At 38.1% G+C, this 27,810-nt stretch overlaps 2 protein-coding genes across 3 annotated transcripts in view; one reads left to right on the forward strand and one right to left on the reverse strand.

The window, feature by feature from the left end:
• The window catches only part of ARMH4 (armadillo like helical domain containing 4), a 73,688-nt gene extending 62,318 nt beyond the window's left edge, over nt 1-11,370 (reverse strand). The window contains exons 1-2 of one of the 2 annotated variants that reach the window (XM_087922418.1): nt 11,258-11,370; nt 4,439-4,555 (exon numbers count right to left, since the gene is read on the reverse strand). The gene's annotated coding sequence lies outside the window, so the exon portion shown is untranslated. Of the gene's footprint in view, nt 1-4,438; nt 4,556-11,245 lie in introns of both variants that reach the window. The other variant, XM_087922419.1, reaches the window with a different exon arrangement.
• Nucleotides 11,371-12,380: 1,010 nt separating this feature from the next.
• ACTR10 (actin related protein 10) lies at nt 12,381-27,762 on the forward strand. The gene is made up of 13 exons (XM_026698695.2): nt 12,381-12,621; nt 14,308-14,380; nt 15,944-16,026; nt 18,897-19,005; nt 19,845-19,952; nt 21,868-21,935; nt 22,762-22,841; nt 23,225-23,260; nt 23,704-23,783; nt 23,881-23,954; nt 24,754-24,835; nt 25,859-26,060; nt 26,556-27,762. The coding sequence occupies exons 1-13, from the start codon at nt 12,545-12,547 to the stop codon at nt 26,735-26,737; spliced, it is 1,254 nt and encodes a 417-aa protein (XP_026554480.1). The 5' UTR covers nt 12,381-12,544; the 3' UTR covers nt 26,738-27,762.
• The last annotated feature ends 48 nt before the right edge of the window (nt 27,763-27,810 follow it).

The raw sequence follows: 27,810 nt of genomic DNA on the forward strand, positions 1-27,810 counted from the left end.
GGGAATAGCAGATATATATATAAGATGAAGTTTGTACAAAAATGCACCTGGCCTTGTTTGACACCTGATCACTGAACAGGAGCTGCAAGTCCAGAAGGATCCTCACATTTCACATCAGTTCTGCTTAGGGCAGTGCAGCCATTTAGTCTTGCTAGGGTTGAGCTGAAGCCTGTCCCTTCCCTACTTCCAAACCCCTACAACCTCTAGATACTGAGATAAAAGCACAGACAGCAGCTTCTTGTAGATGTTAAATGGGAGTGGGGAAAGCACGAAGTTGTGAAAGACCCTGCAAAGCCCCATCCCATCAACACTGACTAGAACTGACTCTGGGTGAAGGAGGAGACCCAGCCCAAAGCTGTTCACTCCCAACCCACAAAGACGATACAGAAGGTCACCATGGTTGATGGTATCAAAGGCTGCTGGGAGTCAAGAAGACCAAGGATGGACATGCTACAGCCACCCATTTGGTCCTCTACTCAGGTATGAAACAGTATTGAAAGGAGACTTTCTCCGGAGTTCTCTGAATTTGCAGAAGGTAATTGGTTTACAAGTGTATGAAATCAATAAAAGAAACAACTTCAAGAAGACAGGTTGCAGCATTTCAGAAATGCTTCTTTGAACAATGTATCTTGCCTAGTCAGAAATCTTTCCCTGTTATGACAGTAGTTCCTATCTTCTATACACTTCTGATTCCCATAAATTTTACATTCCTATACAATAGAGTAAACAATTGAAATGGATCCCTGAAATATGTATATAGCCAAAAATTTAAAACATCTCTATTCAGATATTTTTGCCTGCCACAATATTCCATTTCCAAAGCAGCTGCCTGGAATTTTCTGTACAAGCGGGAATATGCTGAACTTTCACTGATGTTTAATACCCAAGAATGGATAATGAATAATCCAAGATATTGCTAGACATGGAATCTTCCTTTAACTACCATGATAGAAACTTTAATCCTTCTCCTCAATACATCAAAGAAAAATCAAATGTAACAAGCCCACCCTTAGAGGACAGAGATCTTCTCCTAGAAATCCCAAATATCAAGGAATTATTGAGCTACGGAACTGTCATCTTAAGGGAGAGAGAAAGAAAGAAGCTGGCTTTTCAACATCATGAAAGATCCCAGAATGGCAGGACCAGGAACAAATGGAGTTAAATGCAGGTCAATGAGGAAACTGAAGGTAAAAGTTTGGATAAGGCTCTGATTGTTTACAAAGGACAACTGTGAGTGGCACCCAAATTGTTCCAAAGCAACAAAGGCATTAGATACAATCAGTGCAGAAAACTCCATCCTAACAGCTTGAGAGAGATGACATCCTGTTGGCTTCATCTAATACAGAGAACTGCTTGAGGCTGCCAGCTGCCATTTTTCAATATGCTACTGCTTGCAGCTAGGTTTAGTCAGAAAGCCCCAATCAATGCAGGTAATTAAATATATTCAGAGCAGTGTTTTGAGAGGGAACGCTCAACTGTTAATGGAGGAGGAGTTAACCTAGGGAAAGTAGATAATGGGGAAAATGAATTTTGAATGAGCTTAGAGGAGACATCTCTTAAAAGGATATAGAGCAAGCAAGGGCATTTGAAAGAGAAGACTGCACCAAGAAATAGGTAGCCAACATAATCATTTTTTTTCTTTCTAGTAGAAGCTTTCAATCTCTTGCATTAGCAGAGAATGAAAAGAGCTGCTCTACATTATTCTAATCAGAGAAAATAAATTGCCAAAAGTCAAGCCTTTGAGTTGAGTTCAATACTTGGGATCTTTATATGGATGTATCTATGGCAACAATATAAAACTGCTTTGTAATATACTCTTTTGTATGTATATGTGTGTGTTTATTTCCCAGTATACAATAATGTCTGGCCGTTGGTGGCAGTTTCCTTTCCAAGCACCAACCACAAGATTCAACTCTGGCTAGTTTCTGCAATAAACCAAGGCCAAGTATGTGTCTCCTATGACACTGGCTACATTGTTGCACAGAGGTATTCCTATCAATTTTAACTGCTCAGGTGATGGATCAGGACTGAAACATTGTCTGTTAGTTCAGAAGGTCTGAAGGAAGTGAAAAGTAAATTTGATTAACAAAAAGAAGATGCAGACTTGAAATGAAGCTCCAGGGAAGATGGTATGTTGCGAAGATTGTAGTGAAGACCATGTACATGAGAAATGAGAGAGGACACTGAATAATATGACCATCCTTAACCAAGGACTATATAAACAGGGACAACTTTCTCTGTTTGGGGAAAATGTAGAAAAATTAAAAGAGTGTTGGATTCCCCACATGAATTTGTTAAAAATACAGGTCAGCGAGGCTTTTCAGAAGCGATTTGTAACTGTCTCCTTAGAGCTGGGAGAAAGTGATTGGCCAAGGTCGCTGAGCTGGATTTGTGTTGAAGGTGATACTAGAATTTATGGTCTCCTGGTTTCTAGCCTGGTACCTCAACCACTATACCAAATTGGTTCTCAGTTTTTTCCTTAGCTGTTTCTAATTTGACAAAGATAAACATGTATCTGCAACTATTATACGAATTAGATATTCAGTGTTGCATATCCATCATTCCTCACAGAAAACAGATTATTTTCATACTTACTTGCTCCATTTAATGGTTTAATGATGTTTAGAGCAAAACTGCAATGAGATGGTAGAGAAGGCAATCCCTATTAATTAATAAGTGAACCACTAGACTCAGTTCAGCTCCAGACACAGTGTTGATTATACAATGCCAGATTCTAGAGAAGTACATTATATATCTGTTAAGTTCTTCTGAACAGTTGAATGAAAGAATCAGTGATAGAATATTGAATGAAAGATTCCACCAGTGAATAAGCCATCAACTCTGGGCTAGAATGGAGATGAGGAGAATCATACTAAATTGTTTTATGTTATCTTTTCTTAATTAAAAAATACCCAAATAATAAGCTGCTTTAATGGATCACTAGTCCAAACAGTATTGGCTATTGTGCCTTCTCCAACTTTATGTTTTCCACGTGTGCTGCATTAAACTCCCATCACCCTTGGACAGCATTAATTGTAGAAAGCTTTATGTGGAGACAGCTTCAGCTAGGAGATTTATCCTAAAGCCACATTCAGTCCTACCTGAAGATGCCAGAAGGAATTAGCATGAAGAATCTTACATGAATTTAAGGTCTGCCCTTCAAGGAGCAATTTTTCTTTCAAAAGAGAAAGAGAGTTTCTCATTTTAAGTCATGATTTGCTTAATCATGGTTTACTGAAAAAGGTGGGATCCCAATGAGATCAATAAATATATAGATATGAATTATAGCACATGGTTTGGAGAAGAGGGTAGGAAGTGAAAAAAAAAAACTATACAGCAGTTTTGCATAACTTTAGCTCCAACAAACTAAATGCAGCCTGTGAGAAAGGCAGTGAGGTTGATGGTTATGTTTTCCCATTCTCTTTTCTAAAATCTGGAAACACATTTTCTTAGGTAAATGGTAGTCAAATGCCTATTCAATATCTAATATACAGATTACCGCAAAACGAATAGTAACTTTTTGTTCCAAAGCATCACATCTCCAGAGAGTCCCAGATGTGTCTCCCAGCACAAATCACTGTGCAGAGTGCCACCTTATGTTGCGTTTCATTGGGAGGAGGGGGGAGAAGCAACCCAAGCAAGCACTGCACAACAAATGGCACAAAGTTGGCTCCCACCCCTGCCTCCTCCAGATCTCTGATTCAATCATTCCCATGAGGCATTGATAAACAAGGAAAAGAATGGATCCTTTCATTCCCCTACCCCTCCCATCCCAGCAAAAGAGAATGATGCATACCTAATAGCAAAGAAAGAGCAGCAAATCTATTTAACTTTTGCATCATACAAAAAGTTGTGTGTTGTTTTTTTTAAAAAAAGATTCAACCATCAGTTTTTATGCTGGTGTTACAAAGCCATGCGACCCTGTTTAGCCTCTAAATTCCACAAGGCTGTTGACCCAGAGCCAAAAGGAGAGAGAAATGAATGAAATCAGCCATGAACTGAGGGAAATTTGATCTTTGCAAAGGCAGGGAGGGTGTTGCTGTGGAGGGAGAGGAGAGACACAAATCCTCAAACAAAAGGCAGACCAAAGCAGTAGCAGCTAGCTAGCAGCAACATCCATTTCCTCCAGTAATACAAAGAACGAGGCTGGGCTATAGCTGCCCCTTTTTTCCCCCATTCTTGAGGAATCCAGGTGGGATGGGATGGCATGTGGAAAGGTAGAGAGAAAATAATTCCTGCATCCCTCAGCAAGGCCCATTTGCTTCACTAATCCTGCATCCTCCAGATAAGCGAAGCATAGCATACATCCATTGTCTAGAAATCCTAGCTGAGCCTGGGGCAAAGCAATCTCTGACCAGTCCCTCCAAAGGCAGGTTCTCCCAGGTTCCTCTTCCACGTGAGCCACAAATACCCAAGGTTATCTCAAATTCTGCCTTACCGAATACCCGCTATCTCTTTAGCTGGGTAGCATCTTTAGGGTCCCTGGGAAGAGCTTCCTGTGGGTTTTCAGCATCCTGTGTTCAGCTGCTCTGCTGCTGCCTTCATGGCCAGGAGACTAGGAGGAGGAGAGAAGAAAGGGAGGAGGGAAAGAGGGAGTGAGAGCACAGAGATGCTTTTCATATTCATGAGACCCTCCTTCCCCGGCTCAGGGATTGGGCAAAGGCCATAGTAAGATACACCCTTCCTCCTTCAAGCACTCTTTAAAGCCACCCAACCTTTGCTCTGCTTAGTATCTACTGGAGCTGGTAGAAAGAAAACAATAGGAGATAATAGTAGGAGTAATAAGTGGTACATCTAGCATTTCAAAGATAGAAAGACCTTGACTTGCAATAAAGCAGAGCCCACATCTCTGAGTAGAGCATGTGCTTGCCAGGCAAGTTGGACAGGGCCTGAGCGCAGATGGTACAGCTATTTTGCAGGCCGTCAACAACTGGACTAGAAGACCCCGGAGATTCCAGATATACTGTCTGGTTTCCATTGGGGTGGAGAATGGGGAAACAAAATCTAAATAAAGTAATGTAATAAATAAAACAGGTCCAGGTTTCATTCCCAGCTTCTCTGGGGGAAACAATCTTTGCTACATCCTGTGAATTGCTGCTGAAACAATCTTTGCTACAGACTGTGAATTGCTGCTGGTAATATATAATTTCTGGGCTAGATAACAAATTATTTTGTTTTGGTAGGGCATCTCTAAACTAACAGCCTTTGAGAAGGGCAAGGCCAAATCAGAACTATGGTTCCATAAACCATACTAGGAATTACTGAGTTAGCAAAGTTGGTATCAACGTTAATTGCTAGTAGTAATATGGATATAAATTGAGCAGCTTTTCAGATCAGATTTTAGCCATGATTTCATAGCCCTATTTTTTGCAGTGTTCTGTCTTTTATTGCAGTACCAGAATTTGCAGATCATTTGCCCTTTCAGCTACTGGAGTAATGTTATCAGCACAGGGCACGTAATTGATGTTTCATCTTCCATTTTTTAAAACACACTCATCTTCCTTCCACAGTGTTTCCCTCATTATGTATTCCACATATTTCTATAGGTTCCATCAATCAGAAATCCCACCAATTTCTGTAGTCTTTTTAACTTGGTAATGATCAGAGTGATGATCTCACTTCATTTTCTGGTAAAAGGTTTTTTATAAACAAAGGAATCTTGGAAGACTTTTCTTGTTTTCTATGTCTGTTTCTCCCTTTATGTCTTTACAAATGTTATTATACTGCTTCTTGTTTTTTTAACAGCTCTCTAAAATCCTTTCTTAGGTTCTTTCCTGAGATCTTTGTCTTTCTTGCTTCTCTCAGCAATCAGCATACAACATGCCCCCAGACAACAAGGACAGCCATCAACTTCTAGTATTTTTCTATATTGCTGCAATTCAATATAAATGCCTGCTTGCGTTAGCTGGGCAGCTGGACTGACCATGAAGGCTGGCATAACAAGCATATATTCTTGAATACACTCCTGGCATTCTTCATTCATCTCTCCCAGAAACAAATAGATAGCAGGACTTGTGGAGCATTCAGAGAGACTATATATAACAACAATATCCATATTTTAACAGTTAGACAAATAATTTTCTATATCATAGAATAGAATTCTTTATTGGCCAAGTGTGATTGGACATACAAGAAATTTGTCTTGGTGCAAATGCTCTCAGTGTACATCAAAGAAAAGATACATTCATCAAGAGTCAAGAATCATAAGGTACAACACTTAATAATAATTATAAGGTACAATAAGCAATCAAATCATACTAGGAAACAGTCAATATAAATCGTAAGGATACAAGTGACAAAGTTACAGTCATACAGTCACAAGTGGGAGGGGATGGGTGATAAGGAGTGATGAGAAGATTGATAGTAATAGTAGTGCAGGCTTTGTAAATAGTTGAACAGTATTGAGGGAATTATTTGTTTAGTAGAGTGATGGCATTCGAGAAAAAACTGTCCGTGTGTCTAGTTGTTCTGGTGTGCAGGGCCCTATAGTGTCATTTTGAGGGAAGGAGTTGAAACGGTTTATGACCAGGATGTGAGGGGTCTGTAAATATTTTCACAGCCCCTCTTTTTGGCTCGTGCAGAATACTCAGTTGAAGGCGAGTTGGTAGTAATTATTTTTTCTGCAGTCCTAATTATCCTCTGAAGTCTGTGTCTGTCCTGTTGGGTTGCAGAACCAAACCAGACAGTTATAGAGGTGCAGATGTCAGACTCAATAATTCCTCTATAGAACTGGATCAGCAGCTCCTTGGGCAGTTTGAGCTTTCTGAGTTGGCGCAGAAAGAACATTCTTTGTTGTGCTTTTTTGATGACATTTTTGATGTTAGATGTCCATTTTAGGTCATGTGATATGATAGAACCTAGAAATTTGTAGGTCTCTACTGTTGACACTGTGTTATCTAGTATTGTAAGAGGTGGTAGTATGGGAGGGTTTCTCCTAAAGAAATATTTCACAAGAATATTCCAAAAATATTTCACAAGAAGAGTTCTCCACTCCTCTACTCGTTGCAGAATGCCTTATGCCACTAGACTTGAAATTCTAGACCTAGACAACTTAGAACTATGCCGCCTTCGGTCCAATCTTAAGTATAGTACATAAAATCATACATTGCAATGTCCTGCCTGTCAATGAATACTTCAGCTTCAACCATAACAATACAAGAGCAAACAATAGATACAAACTCAAGGTAAACTGCACCAAACTTGATTGCAGGAAATACAACTTCAGCAACAGAGTGGTCAATGTCTGGAATACTCTACCTGACTCTGTGGTTTCTTCCCCAAACCCCAAAAAATTTAATCTGATTTTCTACTATTGACCTCACCCCTTTCCTAAGAGGTCTGTAGGAGGCGTGTATCAGCACATCAACATGCCTACCGTCCCTGTCCTATTGTTTCTTTTTATTTTTCTTATATGTATCCATTTCATGTATTCATAACTATGTTTATACTTATACCTGTTATCTTGACTAAATAAATAAATAAAATAAAATAAAATAAAATAAAGTCTACCATCATTTCTACGGTTTTGAGTGTGTTCAGTTCTGGATTGTTCCGGTTACACCACGAGGCAACCTGTACAACCTACCAAATCTGTATGCAGATTTGTCGTTATCTCCAATGAGACCAATCACTGTTGTATCATCTGCAAACGTTGGTATTTTAACATGGATCATTTGAGATGCAGTCATCGGTACATAGGGAGAAGAGGAGTAAGTACACAGCCTGGGGACGGGGGGCTTGTGCTAATTATACAGGTAACAGATTGTGATTCTGCGTAGCTTCACCTGCTACTTCCTATATGTTAGGAAGCTTATGATCCACTTACAAGTGTGTTCAGGTACCACTAGCTGGTTTAATTTATTTAGAAGAGTATCTGGAATGATGGTATTGAATGCTGAAGTCTACAAAGAGGACCCTTGCGTAGGTATTTGGAGATTCAAGGTGTTGTAGGATGTAGCGGAGTTTATTTTTAAAAAAATCCTTCTTTCTGATTCTCAAATCTGAGTTTCTCAAGAATGTACCAAAAGAAAAATGGGTCAATTTACTGTATTGGCAGGAGAGTTTATTATGAGCATTAGGCCAGCCTAGTATAAATTTATTAACTTGAATTAACAAGTTATAAATTCAGGAATGTTCAAGGTTTTCATTTTGTTCTGTTCTTTTTCTTTTGTCCAGGACTACTAAAATCAATCAATCAGAATATTGCTGGAAGGGACCTTGTTGGAGGTCCACTAGTCCAAACCCCTGCTCAAGCAGGAGACCCTATACCATTTCAGACAAGACTGGGAATCGTACTTGAGATGCTCCAACCTACACCAAAGCCAGCTTCAGATAAAACTGTCACCGTTTGTATTTTCCAAGGGAAAGCAGGCATCACTTCTTTCTCCCAGCAGGCCTTCCGTACAGCCTCAGATCTTGTGCTGTGGGCTCAATTAGACTTAATTAGTGTAACTAGAAAAGCGGGAGGTCTGCAGGCTGAGTCAGTGTTCTGCCACTAATTCTTCATTTGCCCCAGCTTTTATTCATAAAGATCTGCAGATTTTTAAGAGTACAGTGGGCATTAAATATGATGCTGAAAAAGTATTTACAAGTCCCCTGTACTGATGTAACATAATCCACAAGTGCTGTATCAAGCGTAGTTTTCAAAGAATTGTGATTTAAGCAAATCAAAAAGTCAGTTAAAGAGCTCTGCATGGCAGAGAAAGTAGAATATGATGCTTGTAAAACTAATATTACAATTAGCATGTTGTATAAAAATCAAGCATTGGTTGGTTCATACATTGTTGTAAATGATAAAGCAGGAATGGTTTGTTGTGGCATAACACAGATTTTAAAGCTAATTTTAAATCACTGATTGGCCCACAGCTTAAATGCCATAATTATTTGCTGATATTCCACTGTTGTTCATATGGAATGCTTTTTTGCCTACCTTCTATGTTGCTATTTGTGAAGTAGATTAGGCTTAGAGATACTGAGAAATTCACTCTTTTATGAATAAAATATCCCAGTTTTATTTCAGCACTAACTACAACACTATGATATGGTGGAATTATTTCCACAGAGTCATCCTGATGGGCAAAACATAACCTGCACAACACAATCATTTTCATTTTATTCATTCTTTAATTTAATTTGATTTATTTAATTTATATGCCACCTATCTCATTCTGAAAAACAACTCTAGGCAGCATATATTTTAGTTCTATCTCTGTTAACTAACTGTGACACAATGGATGTTAACATTTCCTTTTTTGTTGTTTGTGATTGCACACTAGACAACAAACTCTCAGTTTGATCCTTTGCTTACAATGGACCCTAAACTGCTGACAATGGGAGAAGAAAATATTTACTAGAACAGGTCAGCAGTTATAATTTAGGAAGCAGACTTGCTGAATAGAAATATATAGACATTTCTCTTCACTGCCCAAGGTCATCCAAATAAGCTGCAATTCTAGGAGGAGAGCCTAAAGTAGAGATCTGATTTCCAGGACTCAATGCTGCTAAGTAGCATTTCTTTTAAATGGTATATATATCAATGGAATACATAAGTGACTTGAGAAAAAGAACAGTCCCAGAAATAAAAATCTAAGGAAATTAGAGATAGAATGAATATCTTTTTTTTAAAGAACAGAAAAGAATAGTGCTCTGCTCAAGCAGGAGCACTATACCATTTCAGACAAATGGCTGTCCAGTCTCTTCTTGGATTAAGATTGTCTGTTCCAGTCATATTTAGTTTTTCCCTCCGTCTTAAATATTGGACTGCAGAATTAGATTAACACAGTATTTGCATATTAATGTTAGCATTTATATTCTTCTTGATCTAAAAGGCAAGACTTCACCAATGCATCCTTCCTTACCCTTTGTATCAAATTTGTATCCAGCACTGACAGCATTCCATTGATTCTCTCCAGTCTACCAGATTTCTATTATATCATTTATTCCATTTATTCATCAATTCCATTTATTTCTTTATTTCCATTTATTTAAATTATTTCTAAGTCTACCCACTTGACAAGTGACTCTGGACAACTTAAACATTCACACACACACACACACACACACATGTTCAGCAGGTTCATGTATCTTCCTTACTCAGAAAGAGTCAAGTTTTTAAGTTGCCTAAAAAACAATAGTGTTGGGGCTATATGTATTAACACATAAGTACACCAATTCTTCCAATTGCTAGTATTGTTTGAGAAACTACTATACTCCACATTATTCTCCAAATGTTGCTGGCATGATTTTTTTTTTTTTTGCTTCCTGACTATCTTGTCCAGTAAGTGATCCACTTCAAAAAATACAGTATATCTTCTCATAAAGCATTCAAAAATGCAGAACATAACACCAAAGGAACTATGTTTATTGCAATGGTCATTGAGTGTCTGGTTTACAAGAAACAATGAACAGAAAAGCAAAGACTTTTTATAGAAATTGGGCATTGCAAGATAAGAAATCCTAGGCATTTTTGGGAAAAAGCCAGACAGGTCCTTGTTAGCGTAACTTTTTCAAGAGGAGTGCTGGGGAATTCCCTTGTTAAAGCAGATGGAATGTTGAGGTCCTCAACTGATGGAAGACAGTACATTAGAGCTTTTCTAGACTGCAATTCCTTTGTAAGAGCTGCCCTTGGGCTATACTCTAATAAACGGCTTTTAAATTATCTTCCAACTTGGTTGCTTATTGGAAAGGTAAACCGAAGGCCAGATTTGGCTATCAGATGGCAAGGGGACTTTGGGGCAGGTCGTGTCAGTTTAGGATGGGATTAGGTGAAGAGAAGAACTACAATTAACTCTACATCTAAAAGATAGGCAGGAAAAGGGTAAGCAGTCTCTATTTTATTTGCTACGTGCATTTTCTCCACCATGTGTCTTATACTATTCTCTTAAATATTTGCACCCTTTGATTTGCACATGGTCCAGCAAAGGCACTTTGCCATTTATAAAGCCTAATTCAATTTCAGTCACAATGAAAACCCTTTTTCACACAGATTCAGATTGCTGCAAAACATTTTCCGAAGTTTAATAAATCTAAACTCTTCCACCAATTCCCTAATGCCTCTCTGATCCAGATTTGGAACAGGAATAGCCAATTCTATATTGGCACTCTGCAATAAACAGGAAAACACCATCTTCTCTGTTGGCTTTTGTAATTAGTTTTTTTTTCCTTTTGGAACTATTTGACCAATGGTTTGTATGTAATGTTTCTATAGAGTTTGGTGTCCTAACTCCCTCACAGTTGCTAAACATACCTTAACACTTACATCTTTTCAGGGTAGGACATCAGTAGTAGTCAGAAGTCTCTCCTGATCCTCACTGTAGCCAGAGGTTCCAGATTACTTCTCTTTTCAAAGAATGTTGGCTGGGATCAAGCTATTGACTAAGAAATGCCACGCTGTCCACAGTTAATCACCTGATCAGCTGCTGCCATAAGCCTCTCCTCTTAGCCCATGAGCTCACAAAGTAAGCAAAGACATCCTTCATTCAGCCACATGAAAACCACATAGCCTCACCCAGTTAGCCAACAAGATTTCTTAAATGCAGTATATCAGTCCTACAAACATTCCGTCTCCCTCCCAAAACTTTTCCAATTTGCTCACTCTTAATCCTAAATGTTTATGGCAATTGTGACTTTGAAGTTTGGACTGGTCTGAGGCTGGTGCAATGAAGGGCCTTGTGTTCTGAATTTTATCCATATCTATGATGTGCCTCGTTTTCCGCCCCCATAAGCTAAAACAATAGACTTCTGAAGAATTCCTGTTGTTGCTGATTTGATAAGCCATAATTCCCCACCTTTATTTTCTTTCTCCCTTTCTGTCACCCACTGGAAAGGCAATATTTTATGTACTAATCACTTATTTGTTCTCTATAAACAAATCTGTCTAAATACTGTTTCTTTCTTTCAAATTAACCTATTCATGGCCTTGCTCATAAGCTCATATATAGGAAACGCATTTTGTTTGTGAAGCTCACGTATTTTATTTTCAGCAAAGCTGTTACATCATGTCCCATTCCTATCTCTTCCCAGACCGGTTTCGCAATGCACTTGGCATTCCCTTTCCCTCTCCAAAAAAGTGTGTTAGCGAGAGCTACAGAATAATTTAAATAATGGGGAAAAATACGATTTTATAATGTCAATAGAATCCTAAGGTTTCAGAAGGAATCATCAAGTGTAAGCAGAAAGGAGATACCCCTGGGGTATCAATTGCTTGTTCCACCATCTCTAACCATTTTATGCCTTAGGAAAGGGGCGGGGGGGGGGCAGGAAAGAATCTGGGATCGGGAGAGAGCCGAAAGCCCGGAGGGGGACAGCCGTACACAATCTACACAATCCACAAATAATTTTATCTGAGACCAGGCGCAAAAACAGACAGCTTATTGCGCGCCGACTATAATGGAAGGACCCCGTCTGCCTCTCTCGGCCATTCAGCCTCACGCGCCGGCCGGGAAAGAAAGCCCTCATCCTTGTTTTTCCAGCCCACCTTTTTTTTCCCTTTGGTTCTTTTGTTTGCCCATCCTTTTCCCTCTCCACGAGGGAGTCGCTCGCCGAAATGCCGCTTTACGAGGGTCTCGGCAGCGGCGGGGAAAAAACCGCCGTGGTGATCGATCTGGGTGCGGCCTTCACCAAGTAAGATAGTTCCCTTCCTTTCCCATCCCCGTCAAATCGCTTGAGCCCTGCTTTGTGTGACTCTGCACCTGTCTTGTACTTTATCTATCACTTGGGTTTTATATCGTATTGCTGCTACGCGCTGTTTTTACTCCCATTGTGCGTTGCAATTTTATTCCTCCTCCGCCGCCTCACTTTTTCCCAAGTGGTTGAATGAAAGGTTTACTCATTACTGATCTGGGTCCTTAAACGTGCTTCATTGCATAAATAAATGCTGACTGCATTCCCGGGATCGTTGACAATGAACTACTCCTTTCTACCCATAATCGCTGTTTTGCATATGGTAGCCCAAAATCTGATGAACCATGTCATGCTGCAATGCAAGAACTTCGCTTTTCATTCTTTTTCATTTTCATTCATGGCTAAGAGTAGCTGGCTTTGCCAATGTGTTTATAGTCAATTGAACCACAATGTATTGAATTAATTTAATCACTGGATTTCCAAAACCACAGCTATCGATCATAATAGTTGGATGCTTTAAGTTGGATTACCCTGGCGTAACCGCCATATTTAGTCCTGGGAGTAAACCCAGTCACAGAGTTCTAGTGCTGAAACTTGTACTTATTGATTGACCAGGGTGGAATCTTGTCTGATTTTGCTCAGAAATATTCCAGATTGAGACTTTGCTTAGGCAGTGTGATGCACAATGTAGTGTGGTGCTCTCTGTACTTGGTTGTTTTCTTCCAGATGTTTTATTACTAATCTAGGTAACATCAATGCACTTATGTATTAGTACACTATAAAATGCACACTATTATAAAAGAGAAGGGAGAGAGAAAAGAGAATTGAGTTCCTGTTATCTGAGTAAGTTGTGTGTAAAGAATCTGGGTTTAAAATTCTATTTGTCATGTGTCATGTAAAGCAGTTTTATTGTGAGTGAATTGCATAATCTATGGTTTGTGAGAAAATGTACTGCCGATTTAGACAATTTGAAGCTATATCATCATGGTTTAAAATGACTGAAGTTTTCATTTGTTTGGTTTTGCTTTAGTATAAAATGTAAAACCAACCACTTACCATGTTAACAGAACACTAAGCCCTAGCTTTATTGTGCAGTTCACCATACTAATCAGTGTTACTGATTATCACTTGTTCAGAACTTGAAATTACAGCTAATTGTTCTTTTAAAATTCCAGCTAGCCATTGCTGGCTGCAAAAGATAGGTTTTTGGGTTTAGCCTTAGAAGAGCCATGAAGCAGGAGCAAAATCGAGAATGGCATGAGGCGCACAAGAATCCAACAATGTATTAGGGTACCTTAATTTATTGTGTCAAATTGTGTTGAATTAACCCCATCAATTCTTTAACTAGCTTTTTCCTATTTTTAAAGCCAGAATTTTTTAAATCTCTAGCCTAGATATTTTTTTCTAAACTATGCCTATAATGATATTTAAAATATCATGATCTTACCTTAAATGTGGTTGTAGAATATGTGCTATACTGCAAAATAACAGGGGGAAATGTTTCAATGCTCTTGGCTATATAGAAGATCCTAGGTTGTTTTTAATATTACTTTGGATTCATAAAAGTTTAGTTTTAGTTTGCTTCTGGCATGAAGTATTTAATTGGTTCTTAGTAGGATTACCAGATCGGTGCTGCTATTTTGTTGTTTTGAATGTATATGTATTCTAGTATTTTTAATTTTCCAGATGTGGCTTTGCAGGAGAAACAGGACCTAGATGTGTCATACCTAGTGAAGTAAAAAAACCTGGTGTTTCAAAGGTAATTTTTAAGAAATATAATTATGTGAAAATCAAATGGTAGGAATTCCAATGGCAAATCAGTAAATATTCTAACTTAACTATGCTAGCAAATCTGGAGAATGTGACTAATAGATTAGAAGAGTTTTGTCTACCAACCAATACAATAGTAATTAACACAGAATTAACACATATTGCAGATTATCATACAGTATACTTAATTTCCCATGCTAGCAAAATAATGCTTAGGATCATCCAATGCAGATTAGAGCCCAATATGAAAAGGGTTTTCCCAGATTTTCAGAATGGCTTTAGAAATGGCTGAGGAATAAGGTACATGATACACCCTAAGTAAACGATGGGGTAGAAACAGCAACAAGTGAACTTATCAAAAGAATTGAAAAGGATCCAAACAATTGTGTAAGTGTAATATTTATTGATACAATAAATCACTGAAGCCTAAGACTTAAGAATCAAGGCCTAACAGTAAAGGTTTCAAGAGTATATACGTTACAAATACTTAAGTGTTTATTTATGAGCAATAAAGTTCAGGAAAAAAATATAGTTATTGTGCAGCAAAAAGTATGTTAAGAGGGATCTCTGTACCTTTAATGACATTACAAAAAATATTATCACTTGATCTCTTTGAGAGCCAATATACTAATAGTTTGCTAGGAGTCTTGTCCTTTAAGTATTAGGTCTCTTTGGTAAACTTGGTCTTTCCTCCTAGGTTAGAAGAGCCACTCTTACCCTGTTTATCGCTATTTATAGTACTCTATTTATGGCTGCTTTAAAACTAAAAAGTCCTAAGAAAGCAAGTTTTCATTTACATTCAAAGGTTTTCATTACGTTACATTTTATTGCAAGTGGAACTTTTTTAAACATTAGAAATTTCTTTCACATTGGAAAAAACAAATTGAAATGTCAATATGTGTTTCATTTCATTGTTTTGACCACATCAAGCTATGGAACATGCTTAGGAAAATAGGAAACTCAAAATATCTCAATGTCCTTATTGAAAACTATATTCAGGTCAGCAAGCCGCAGTCCAGACAGAACATGGCAAAACATGGCTCCATATTGCCTTACAAGCAATTTTCTTGGTCATGGAATGACAATCATAATATTACACAATCTCCTATCTAAAATTTGATAGGCATAGAAGTAATATTACAGCTATACAACAAAGTGCCTGACTATGATAAAGAACTCTTGTTGGTTGTATGGTAGCACTGGATTATTAATATGTGATACTGTTAGGCACAAATAACCAGATCCACATGTATGGACTTTAAGCTAACTACTTTATTTTGTTCTGCCTGTAATACAGGAATCTTTCCAGATTGCTTGCTTTAGGAACAGATAGATGAGGTTCCATGGAGTTTTGGGAGGGTCAGTTCTGCATCTTTTGTAGCTATTCCCCTTCCCTGGGGTTGGACATTTGCCAACAAAGACTTATTCAAAGAGAAGCTCATAAAATTCATAAATCTATCATTACTTAAATGGATTGTGTATGCATACAATAATTAAGAAATGCTAAATAAATTTAAAATACTTAAAACTATTGTGTTTTTTTAATTCACAGCCGATCAGAGTTGTTCAATATAACATTAATACAGAAGAATTGTATTCATATTTGAAGGAATTCATTCACATGCTTTATTTCAGGTAGGAAATATTGTACTAAATATTTCTGTGATGGATTGTTGGGATGTGTAGTCCCAAGTTTTGTAAAGAGATTGCTTAGATGTTGGATTAATTAAGATATCATTATGGCTATGTTATGCATTACAAAGCTTCTATTTCCTATCCTAGGATTTGATACTGCTGCATAGCTACTGTCCAAAATCTATAGTGTTTGCTCTTAGAATTGTATCAGACTTTTTGATATCAAATTAGCCTATGCTTGTTCATCTTCTTAAAAGACCAACCAATATAAATATTTATTTCAATCATCTTGGCTTGCAATATTTTGATGCAACAATCTGAAATCCAGGCATCACTACTAGGGTCAAGCTGTCATATATTTTAATTTGCATACAAGCTAGCTTGATTATGAGTCCAGCTCTTGTAACTTACTTAACAAATTGGTTAAGCCTGACTCTAACTGCTCATTTCAGTGTTATTAGGTCCAAGTCATAGTATTATTTTTTTTCAAGACTTTTTTTTAAACTTATCATCTCTCAGTTGATCAATCTGGTTTAAAGAAAAATGCCCTTCTCTTTTAAAATGTTCATAAAAATAAAAAGAGACAAGATGTGGTTTGCAGTATAATTAAAAATGTGAATGTCATTTCACAATATAAATTCATACATTTACAGGTGAAACTCAAAAAATTAGAATATCGTGCAAAAGTTCATTTATTTCAGTAACGCAACTTAAAAGGTGAACCTAATATATGAGATAGACTCAATACATGCAAAGCAAGATAGTTCAAGCCATGATTTGTCATAATTGAGATGATTATGGCTTACACCTCATGAAAACCCCAAATCCACAATCTCAGAAAATTAGAATATTGTGAAAAGGTTCAATATTCTAGGCTCAAAGTGTCCCACTCTAATCAGCTAATTAAGTGATAACACCTGCAAAGGGTTCCTGGACCTTTAAATGGTCTCTCAGTCAGGTTCAGTTGGAATCACAATCATGGGAAAGACCGCTGAACTGACAGTTGTGCAGAAAACCATCATTGACACCCTCCATAAGGAGGGAAAGCTTCAAAGGGTAATTGCAAAAGAAGTTGGATGTTCCCAAAGCACATTAATAGAGAGTTATGTGGAAGGGAAAAGTGTGGAAGAAAAAGGTGCACAAGCAGCAGGGATGACCGCAGCCTGGAGAGGATTATCAGGAAAAGGCCATTTAAAAGTGTTGGGGACTTTCACAAGAGCGGGACTGAGGCTGGAGTCAGTGCATCAAGAGCCACCACACACAGACGAATCCTGGACATGGGCTTCAAATGTCGTGTTCTTCTTGTCAAGCAGCTCCTGAACAACAAACAAACATGAGAAGTGTCTTACCCGGGTTAAAGAAAAACAGAACTGGTCTGTTGCTCAGTGGTCCAAAGTCCTCCTTTCTGATGAGAGCAACTTTTGCATCTCATTTGGAAACCAAGGACCCAGAGTCTGGAGGAAGAATGGAGAGGCACACACTGCAAGATGCTTGAAGTCCAGTGTGAAGTTTCCACAGTCTGTGTTGATCTGCTGGTGTTGGTCCACTGTGCTTCATTGAGTCCAGGGTCAGTGCAGCCATCTACCAGGAGATTTTGGAGCACTTCATGCTTCCTTCCGCAGACGAGCTTTATGGGGATGCTGACTTCATTTTCCAACAGGACTTGGCACCTGCCCACACTGCCAAAAGCACCAAAACCTGGTTCAGTGACCGTGGGATTACTGTGCTTGATTGGGCAGCAAACTCGCCTGACCTGAACCCCATACAGAATCTATGGGGCATTGCCAAGAGAAAGATGAGAAACATGAGACCGAACAATGCAGAAGATCTGAAGGCCGCTATTGAAGCATCCTGGTCTTCCATAACACCTCAGCAGTGCCACAGGCTGATAGCTTCCATGCCATGCCGCATTGAGGCAGTAATTGATGCAAAAGGGGCGCAAACCAAGTACTGAGTACATATGCATGCTTATACTTTTCAGAGGTCCAATATTGTTCTATGTACAATCCTTGTTTTATTGATTGCATGTAATATTCTAATTTTCTGAGATTGTGGATTTGGGGTTTTCATGAGCTGTAAGCCATAATCATCACAATTAGGACACATCACGGCTTGAACTATCTTGCTTTGCATGTAATGAGTCTATCTCATATATTAGTTTTACCTTTTAAGTTGCATTACTGAAATAAATGAACTTTTGCATGATATTCTAATTTTTTGAGTTTCACCTGTATATAAGCATCAAGCACAGATCTACCCAGGATTTTGTAACTGATTTTCTAACTAAGGTAAAGCTTTTTAAGGAGTTGTTGACATATGCTTACGCTGAATCATTTTTTCTCTTCAAATCTGGATTTCTCATCAACACTAAGAAAAATGAATATAGGAAAACATAACTGCAATTAAGCATCAGTCTCAATATACTTGCTTCTCTGAAGCATGTTAATCTTCCCCTTATAGAATACCTTATAGAATATTTGTTTAAAGCCAATCAAAATGGTAGGACGGTATATCCTTCCAAATGAATTTCTGACCTATGAGTCAGTATTCCAATACCTGGCATTGCTCATTGTTTTGGTTCCCATCTTTTTGTATATCTATTCAAAATTTAAACCTCATTCTACTTAGGTAAATTTATTCCATTGTATTCATTCAGTGATTTATACTGTAGACATCTCATACCACAAGGCATTGAAGCAATTTACAATAATTATTAATAAAAAGCAATAGACAATAATCCATCCTAAACTAAGCAATTCTACCTAGGATTGCAGTCTGCTTAAAAACTGCGCAGGTAATAAATTTGTACACAAAAGCATAGAAGAGCAAGTAATTTTATTCAGCTTTCTGACCTCACATTCATTTTTCAGGCATTTGCTGGTAAACCCCCGAGACCGTCGGGTTGTGATTGTGGAATCTGTATTGTGCCCTTCTCATTTCAGAGAGACGCTCACAAAAGTTCTATTCAAGTATTTTGAGGTATAGTAATGCATTCCAACTTGCTTGCTGTTGCTGACAGTTTTAACAGTTTTAACAGTTTTAACAGTTTACTCGCCTGTGATTAAAGCAACCATGACCCAATTTTTCACTAAGTAGGAAGTTGCCTCGTCAAAAAACCATGGGATTTATTTAATGGGAACAGGATTGCAGGGATTGCTGTTGCTAATCGATGCAGTCACAGTTTATGACCACATTGCTTAATGACCAAAGTTCAGGTTCCAATTTGTGTTATAAGTTGAGGACTATTGATGGCATATTTTCCTTTAGTGGAAACATTCATTTACAATATACATCACCTTGTATCAGGGATGCTTTAATTTAGACTCTTGTCTTGTCCCAGGCCAGTCTCAGTCTCTCTCTCTCTCTCTCTCTCTCTCTCTCTCTCTCTCTCTCTCACACACACACACACACACACACACAGAGGAGTTAAGTTGTAAAAGCCTTTCTTCTGGTTTCTGCAGTTACAAGCAAGAGCAAGCAAGACATGTATGTAGTAGTTACAAGTATAGTTTTGAGTAGTCCCCAATCCCTTGGAAGCTTGGCCTGGAAGGAGTTTCACGTAATCAAAATCCAAAGTAACAGGCAGAAGCATTGTTGGAACCCAGCACAAAGGTCTCCGCATGGTGGGTGGGTCCAAGTTGGACCCTTGAACTTGGTCCAAAAGCTGGTCCAAGTTCAAGGAACAGACTTTCCATAGACAGGAGTTCACGATATATTGAATGTGAGATTTCCTGAATAGAGATGATAATGGCAGAGTGTCCAAATGATCACAGACACCTTGCAGAATATTAAAAATAGTACTTCTGTATCCCTTCTAGGTTCCTTCAGTGTTGTTTGCACCAAGTCATCTGATGGCTCTTCTAACACTTGGAATTAATTCTGCAATGGTTTTGGATTGTGGTTATACAGAAAGCCTGGTGTTACCTGTATCTTTTCAAAATCTCTTTTAACCCTGCCAGTCAGAAAGCAGGACAAAATGGACTCCCCAGAACTAACTCAGTTGACTTCTGGGCAAAAGACTTTCCTTGTCAAATATCCTACTTTATTTAAGCCAATTTATACTTTAAATTAGGAATGTCAAACTGGCGGCCCATGGTCCAGGTACAGCCCGTGCAGGCCACGCCCACCCCAGTCCACAAAGCCAAAAATCTTTGCGATACGTCACAATATGGCCTGCGATGCGATCGGGTTTGACACCCCTGCTTTAAACTGAAAATATTCCCAGGGCATTCTGCAGTATAAACGGAAAACAAAATGTAGAGGTAGCCCTCAATTTATAACCACAATTGACAACCCCACCCCGCAAATTTCCATTGCTAAGCAAGGCAATTGTTAAGAGAGTTGTGTCCCACTTTACAACATTTTTTGTCTTGAATGTTAAGCTAGCAATTACAGTTAAGTCAGTCAGGCAGTCATCAAGGAAGTCTGGCTTCTACCATTGGCTTTGTTTGTCAGAAGCTGCCTAGGAAGGTCATAAGACCCCGAAACAAAGTAACCATCATAAATACATCATAAATACAAACCCAAAGTTTGATCATGTAATTGTAGGGATGCTGCAACAGTCATAAGAGTGAGAATCGGTCATAAGTCTTTTTTTTTTCAGCACCCCTGTAACTTTAAATTGTCATCAAATGAATGGTTGTAAGTCCAATGGCAATAAAATAACAGTAAAGGCAACAAAATATAGTCCTTGACTTACAAGAGTTTGTTTAGTGACCATACAAAGTTACCACAGCACTGAAAAAAGTGATGTACAACCGTTTATCACACACACAACCATTGCAGCATCCCCGTGATCACGTGATTAAAATTTGGTTGCTTGGCAATTGACTCGTATTTAGAACAGTCGCTAGGTTCCGGAGTCACCTGGTCAGCTTTTGCGACGTTTTGACAAGCAAAGTCAATGCGGAGGCCAAATTTATTTAACTGTGTTACTAATTTAACAACTGCACTGTTTTCACTTTAACAACTGTGGCAAGAAAGGCTGTAAAATGAGGTAAAATTCACTTAGCAACTGTCTCACTTAACAACAGAAATTTTGGGCTCAATTGTGGTCGTAAGTTGAAAATTACTTGTAAACGAAGCAGAAATTATGGGGAGGGGGAGATTGAATGTTAGAAAAAAAAAGACTCCTCAGTTGGGACTGAAAAAGATGTAGGGTTAATCCACCTGCCTTGAGGAGTGTTCCACAAAGCTGCCTGTTTTGAGTTGTTCAGAGCAGAGAAAGACGAAGCAGCTTTTATTGCCACATTCAGAGATCCCATCATTCTTTCATCATCTCCTGTCCAAGCAGTGGAAATATCCAGGGTTTTTTTTTTAAGCTTCCACAGATTGGTTGCTTGATGTATCTTCAGGTCATGCCCCAGATTTCATTCATGAAGCATGAGATAAAAATCAGCTTTACTTCAGTTCAGTGAAAATTATGAGGAGATTTGGGGATTTGATGCATTTGAAGCAAATGGTACTTATTTATAAATAAAATTTTCACCCTGTAAGTATTAAAGTAATTCTTCTTGCAGAAAAAGCATACATATCTTCATTTAAAGTTATAAAATTTAAACTAGTGAATTTTTTTTAAGAAAGAAAACATTCAGAACAAAAACTTAACCATTGTTCCAAAATTGAAGTGTATCAAGATCCTTTGCAATTCCTATCTTAGCTGACCAGGGTTGCTATTACAAGATAGTGGGCCACATAAATTAATTGTAAAACACTGAAATAAAAATGAATGTTCTCTTCTGGTAATATTGTCATCTGCATACATTTGTGTTTGGTGCTTGTATCTCATTTTTTGATTAATTAAGAAATACTATAAAATAAAACATCCTTAACTGTTTGAAGATTTATGAAGGAATTCCTGTACTCAGTTGCTGGGGCGCTCTTCCTTTGGGAGGAAAAGCCATTCACAAGTAAGCTGATAGAAAATATTATTATTTATTCCTTATTTATTAAGAAAAGATCAACTGCTTTGGCAGTGTTTCTCAACTTCAACAAATTTAAGATGTGTAGACTTCAACCCCCCAAATTCTGTGGCTTCAGAATTAAGAACCTATCTTAAAGCTGCTGAAGTTGAGAAAAACAGGTTTAGAGTAATATTATTTTTCCAGGTGGGAACCAGGATAGACTGGGTTTTGTCAGTCCTACAAGTGTTTGGAAGAGAAACGGACAAACATGCTTCCAAACCTTTTGGATCTCAGCTTTAATCAACTTTGGTTACATGGGTAGAGGGAAGGGAATTATGATAATTGTAATATATGATGTTGGGTGGACACTTGGTAGCCTACCTTTTTTTACATAAATACAAGTTAGATATTATATAAGGAAAATCTCTCCTGCGTAATACTAGAATCTGGGCTTTATGCTTTTTCATATAGCAGATAGTTGGGATTAACTTTTAGAAGATGTCATAAATGTAGACAGCATGTAGAAGATGATCAAGCTAATGAGGAGGCCATTAATGACTACTGATTACCATAGTTCTTTATTCTTCCGTATAAATCGGCAGGCGTAGCACTTTCTCTACTACTGGCAGTGTTAAGAGGGCTGAAAATATTCCATCCTAACTGTCTCTTCTACAAAATGTTTCCTATAATGTATCTTAACCATTACATATTTGATGAAGCCACAAGGCTGAAAATCGTCTGTTGGACCATGCACCATGTGGGATGAATGGATGCCAGCGAATCAATGACAGATATTTCCTAAATATTTCCTATTCTCCTTAATACTCTCTAGAGAACTAGAGTACCAGTTGCTGGAGCAAAGTACAGTAGATACAGGAGCTACCAAAGGACAAAGCCTTACCTCAGTGATGGGTAAGATCTCTGCTAGGAGCAGGAGGGTTCTTTTCATCTTCGTGGTTCTAGGGGAGGAGAGGGGAAGGAGGGTGGAACGGACAGACAGATGGACACATCTTGTCTTAAGAAGCAGTAATTTCAATGCTGAATCTCCTTATTTCTAATATGTTAATTCAGGAAAATTTTGCTATGCTTGATCTTAGTGTATTTTAAACCCTTAAATATCATGGCTGGAATCCTTAACCTGATCACTGAACTATTATACTTATCAATGTGTGTGTTTAATTTGTGTTGAAACAGAGTTTTCTAGGTAATTTGCACTTAAATTGTCAGCATGGTCTGTATTTGAATTTTGTATTCTAGGTGTTAATTCCAAATGTATTGTATTTCTGCTATTTTAGGTTCTATTCCAGAAGACATTGTAGAAGACATAAAGGGTAAAATACATTTCTTTGTACAAACTTTAGTTTTTGTTTAGAAATCTTTAAGTGCATGGAGGCAGACTTTCACAAAATAGTGGGATAACTTTAAATTCGCTTCTTCCATAAATATATCTGAACAGCAACAGCTGATGTTGCAGCCTCAGACATTTTGAGGTGTAATTTTCCTTACCATCCAAACCAGCTGCTTCATGTTACATTCTCGTTCATAGTGCAATCTGTCAACTACCGGTATATCCATTTCCCCAAAGTTTTGCTCCAAATCTTGCTAGCATGATATGCATCTCACTAGCAGGTTTATGATCAGCTTTTGCAAAGGGGAATAATTCAGAAAGATAGATCATATCAGTACAAAAGTATTTCTTTTGGAGAAATCTCACAAGAGGCTTTCAAATATCGAAGGCAAATAATCCAAAGGCTGTTTTTGTATCTCTTTGAAGTTCGCACTTGTTTTGTGAGTGACCTCCAGCGGGGACTGAAAATTCAGGCAGCAAAGTTTGATATGGATGATAGCTCTGAGGTATGTTGGAAATAAACAGAAGTTTCAATTCAGTAGAGCAAATTATTACTTAAGTGTAATGTTTCACATTCTGAGTGTGTGTGTGTATCCTTTGTAGCGTCCAACTCCACCGCCAGATGTAGACTATCCACTGGATGGAGAGAAGATTTTGCATATCAATGGATCGATCAGGTTAGCAATCACTTTTAGCAGTCCCTTTTTTGCATTACTTTTGCAATGACAATTACATTTTTTTAGTCCCTCTCAACTGGATTTTGTTTGCTACGCAAGAGCAAAATGTATGGATGTCCCAGCTACTCTTATTCAGAATGTGTAAAGGGTTGCACAGGAGTGGAAGTTTGGCAAAAGGATTAAATAGCTGGTTCTAAACCTACACTATTGTCAAGATATATTTCATCAAGCCGTACCAACCTTTGAATGGGATTTGGGAACCACACTGTGAACAAATGGGGCCGCATCAAAAAGTTTAAAAAGTAGTGATGGTATAAAACTTAAGTAAATGTTATTAACTGAAGAATGTTGCTGCTTAGGATGGAAGGCAAGTAGAGCGATCAAGGGACTTGAGTAGGAAGGAAGATTCACAAATAAGGCAACGGGTACAAGTCAGAGGGGGGGATACGGAAGTCAGAAAAGATGAGTAAGGTAGATTTGGGCCACCAAATTAGGAGCAGAATAGAAAAGTGGGGCTTGATGTAAAGCTGTGTCTGAACCCATTGGTGGGCTGCATACAGCCTGACATAGGATTGTGCACTTTTGTTTATAGTTAGTACAATCCTTTTCAAATCACTTGGGTAGCTAGGACAGAACGGGTAATATCCTTTGGATTCCTGAACAGATTCAAGCTTCATTCTCTGCATATTAACATTGTAAGTCTCCTAGAGTCGTCTCACAGGGAGATAGGTGGTGAACACATTTAATAAATAAATATAATAAATAAATTACTCAAGGCTTCCTTTTTTTCCTCTCACAGAGATTCTGTTGTCGAAGTACTCTTTGTACAGGACAATGAAGAGAAATCTGTGGCTACTTTAATATTGGACTCTCTTATGGAGGTAGCACAATTTGGATAAGATTGTGTGTCTGTGTGTGTGTGTTTCTGTGTTAATATTTTTTTTTTAACCCTTGAGGAGACGTTGTCAGTGCATACGGAGACACTGATAATGTCTCCTCGAATGGTGATGAAACATTTGCAGCCATATTGCCAAGCTCAGGGCTCAGACCAACAGCCCAACTTTTATGCCCCTTTACGCTATTGAATCATCAGGTGTGCCTAGTTTTTCACACATGGCTTCTCCATTGTGGCTTTCTTTTTGTAAAATACATGGTGTAATATGTCATGTGTTGTTGTTCATCTGAGGTTGTATTTACCTACTTTTAAGCTGCTAAGGACCAGGTTATTTTTTCTATTTTCTGATATGTCTTGATATGTATACCCATAGAGGTCAAAAAGGATGTACTTTCTTTTCCACATGATTGTATGTACAAGGCTGGACCAATGGGAATACTTTCTCCCTCTGCCCCACAAAGGCAGGCCAATACATTAGTCCTCCTCACAGTACCCCTGGCATTCCAAGGCTAGAATCAGCTTCCTCTCCCCTTTTTGTCTCTCTTGCTAACTCACACCCGCAAAACAGCAGCTATACCCAGCTATACACCACAGTCTGATTTAATACAGAAAGTGTCAGAAGCCTTGATAGACAAAGGCCATCTCACAGAAAATTAGGCAGTTAAAGTAGGAAGCCAAGTATAATGTTTTTTTTTTCAAACCATCTGCCTTCCCAGTTTGCTGTATATTTGATCATGCATAATTTTCCCAACAGTTAGAACAATTAGTCAGTGGAACAACTTGCCTCCAAAAGTTGTGAATGAGGTTTGAGGTTTTTAAGGAATTGGGCCACCATTTGCCTGAAATGATATAGGGATTCCTGCTTTATCGGGGGAATTGGTCTAGAAGACCTCCAAGGTACCTTCTAACTCTGTTATTCTGTTATACTGTTATTTAACAAAATAATTAGTTAATTTGTTAATTAGTAGCCTAATTTATATTTTTTTTTCTTTTTCTTCTCCTCTATCAGTGCCCAATAGATACTAGGAAGCAGCTGGCTGAGAACTTGATAATAATTGGGGGTACAGCTATGTTACCAGGATTCCTGCACCGATTAATGGCCGAAATACGGTACCTGGTGGAGAAGCCAAAGTACAAGGAGATTCTGGCCTCAAAGACCTTCCGAGTACATGTGCCACCAGCCAAGCCAAATTGTGTGGCATGGTTAGGAGGTTAGTCTGAAAAGGCTGGGAACCAGAGTGGAAATTATGTAGGCCTGCACACAGTATACAACTTTTGCAATGCCACTCCTAGGAGAGACTGGAAAACTTGAGTTCAAGGGCTTTGATGTACAATATATTTTATACGTCTTAGAATCTTTTCCTCAATCCTTTTCCCCAAAGGGCTTGAGGAAGTATAGAACTAGGGCCAGGGGGAAGGAACAGGTTCCTGAGATTGTCAAAATATTTGGTTTTGATATATTTTTTTATAGCCCTGTTTAATTTCTGGTTTGTATTTAGCTTCTCGGAATCTCAATTGTAGGATTTGATTATCATTTGAATGAGATGAAAAATTCTCAGTCAAGGTTGACTTGGGAAAAACATTAAGATTTTACTTGGGCTAATAGAAATACACAAAAATAAAGCTTTGATTGCACTTTTCCCTCTTGCTACCGTTTTATTTGCTTCTCTATGTTTTAAACCCTTGTGTCTTATTCTGTATTACAGGAGCCATTTTCGGAGCCCTTCAGGACATTCTTGGCAGTCGTTCAGTATCAAAGGAATATTACAACCAGACAGGACGCATCCCTGATTGGTGCTGCCTCAATAACCCTCCTTTGGAAATGATGTTTGATGTAGGAAAAACACCTCCACCATTGATGAAAAGGGCTTTCTCTACAGAGAAATAACAGTTGTGTTCACACTGTGGCACTGCCTTCTTCCCTTATCTGCCTGAAGTTGGACTGTAATGGAGTTCAGTGGAACATTGGATAAATCTGCAAGTTAAATTCTGGGGTACTGGCCACAATTTTGGCTGATTATGTTCCTTTCTGTCAGTTACATTGGCTTAGGATGATGTCTCAGTGATGTTTGTTTATATATATCCAAGGAACATCAACATAAATGCTCAAGCCTTTACTGTTATTTAAAGTATATACTGTAGATACCTTTTTTAAAGCTTACTTGCTTGGCATCTGATGCTGTACTTACAAGTTCTTCCACCAAGTGTAATGCTGTATTTAATTTGAAATTTGTTGCCTATTTAAATATGTTTAAACTGTCTGTAACAGTTTGAGAGTTTTCTTGGGAAGTTAGTGAACAATCCTGACCTTTGCTTTTGTTAAGGTAAGGAATGGTAAGTAAGGGCTGTCTTGATGATTATCAACACCAAATATAAATTAGAATTTGTAGTATACAACATTAGGAGAGCCACAATTCCTAGTATCCCTCAATGTTGTCTGGGGCTTCTGGGAATAAATGTTCACTGACATCTGGGTGTTGGTGTTTGTTCCCTGTACCTGAAAAAAGAGGGAGGAACTACCCCTTATGAAAAGCCAATCATAATATAAACTTTTACTTACAATGGAGTCAGAGTGCTTAAAGTTATTCATATGTTCACGTGTAACCAATCAATGCAAATTGTCTAACGCTTTTAATTTCAGCTGCTTTAATTTATTTTAGTTAAAACATTCTTTCCTTTTCTTCAGCCCAGCAATTTTTCACACCATCTTGCCTCCAAAACATTTAGGAAAATCCCTCATTTTCAGAAATCTCCATCTCCTTTTTAACCTACTTGGAACTAGAACCATCGATGGCTTGGGTTATGTTGATTTTCCTATGAAAGGGCAAATCCCCCAACACATTTCATTATGATATTCTCATGTAGAAATGATATGGCCTGTCAAATTTAAAAAAAATATTAAAGTGTCCCAAATCAATGTGTCTGCAAAATATGGTTGTATCTCTGCTTTCACTGTAGAGT

This window comes from Pseudonaja textilis, chromosome 1 (assembly GCF_049901715.1).
Source record: "Pseudonaja textilis isolate UNSWEBS1 chromosome 1, rPseTex1.2, whole genome shotgun sequence".
Classification (NCBI taxonomy): Eukaryota; Metazoa; Chordata; class Lepidosauria; order Squamata; family Elapidae; genus Pseudonaja; species Pseudonaja textilis.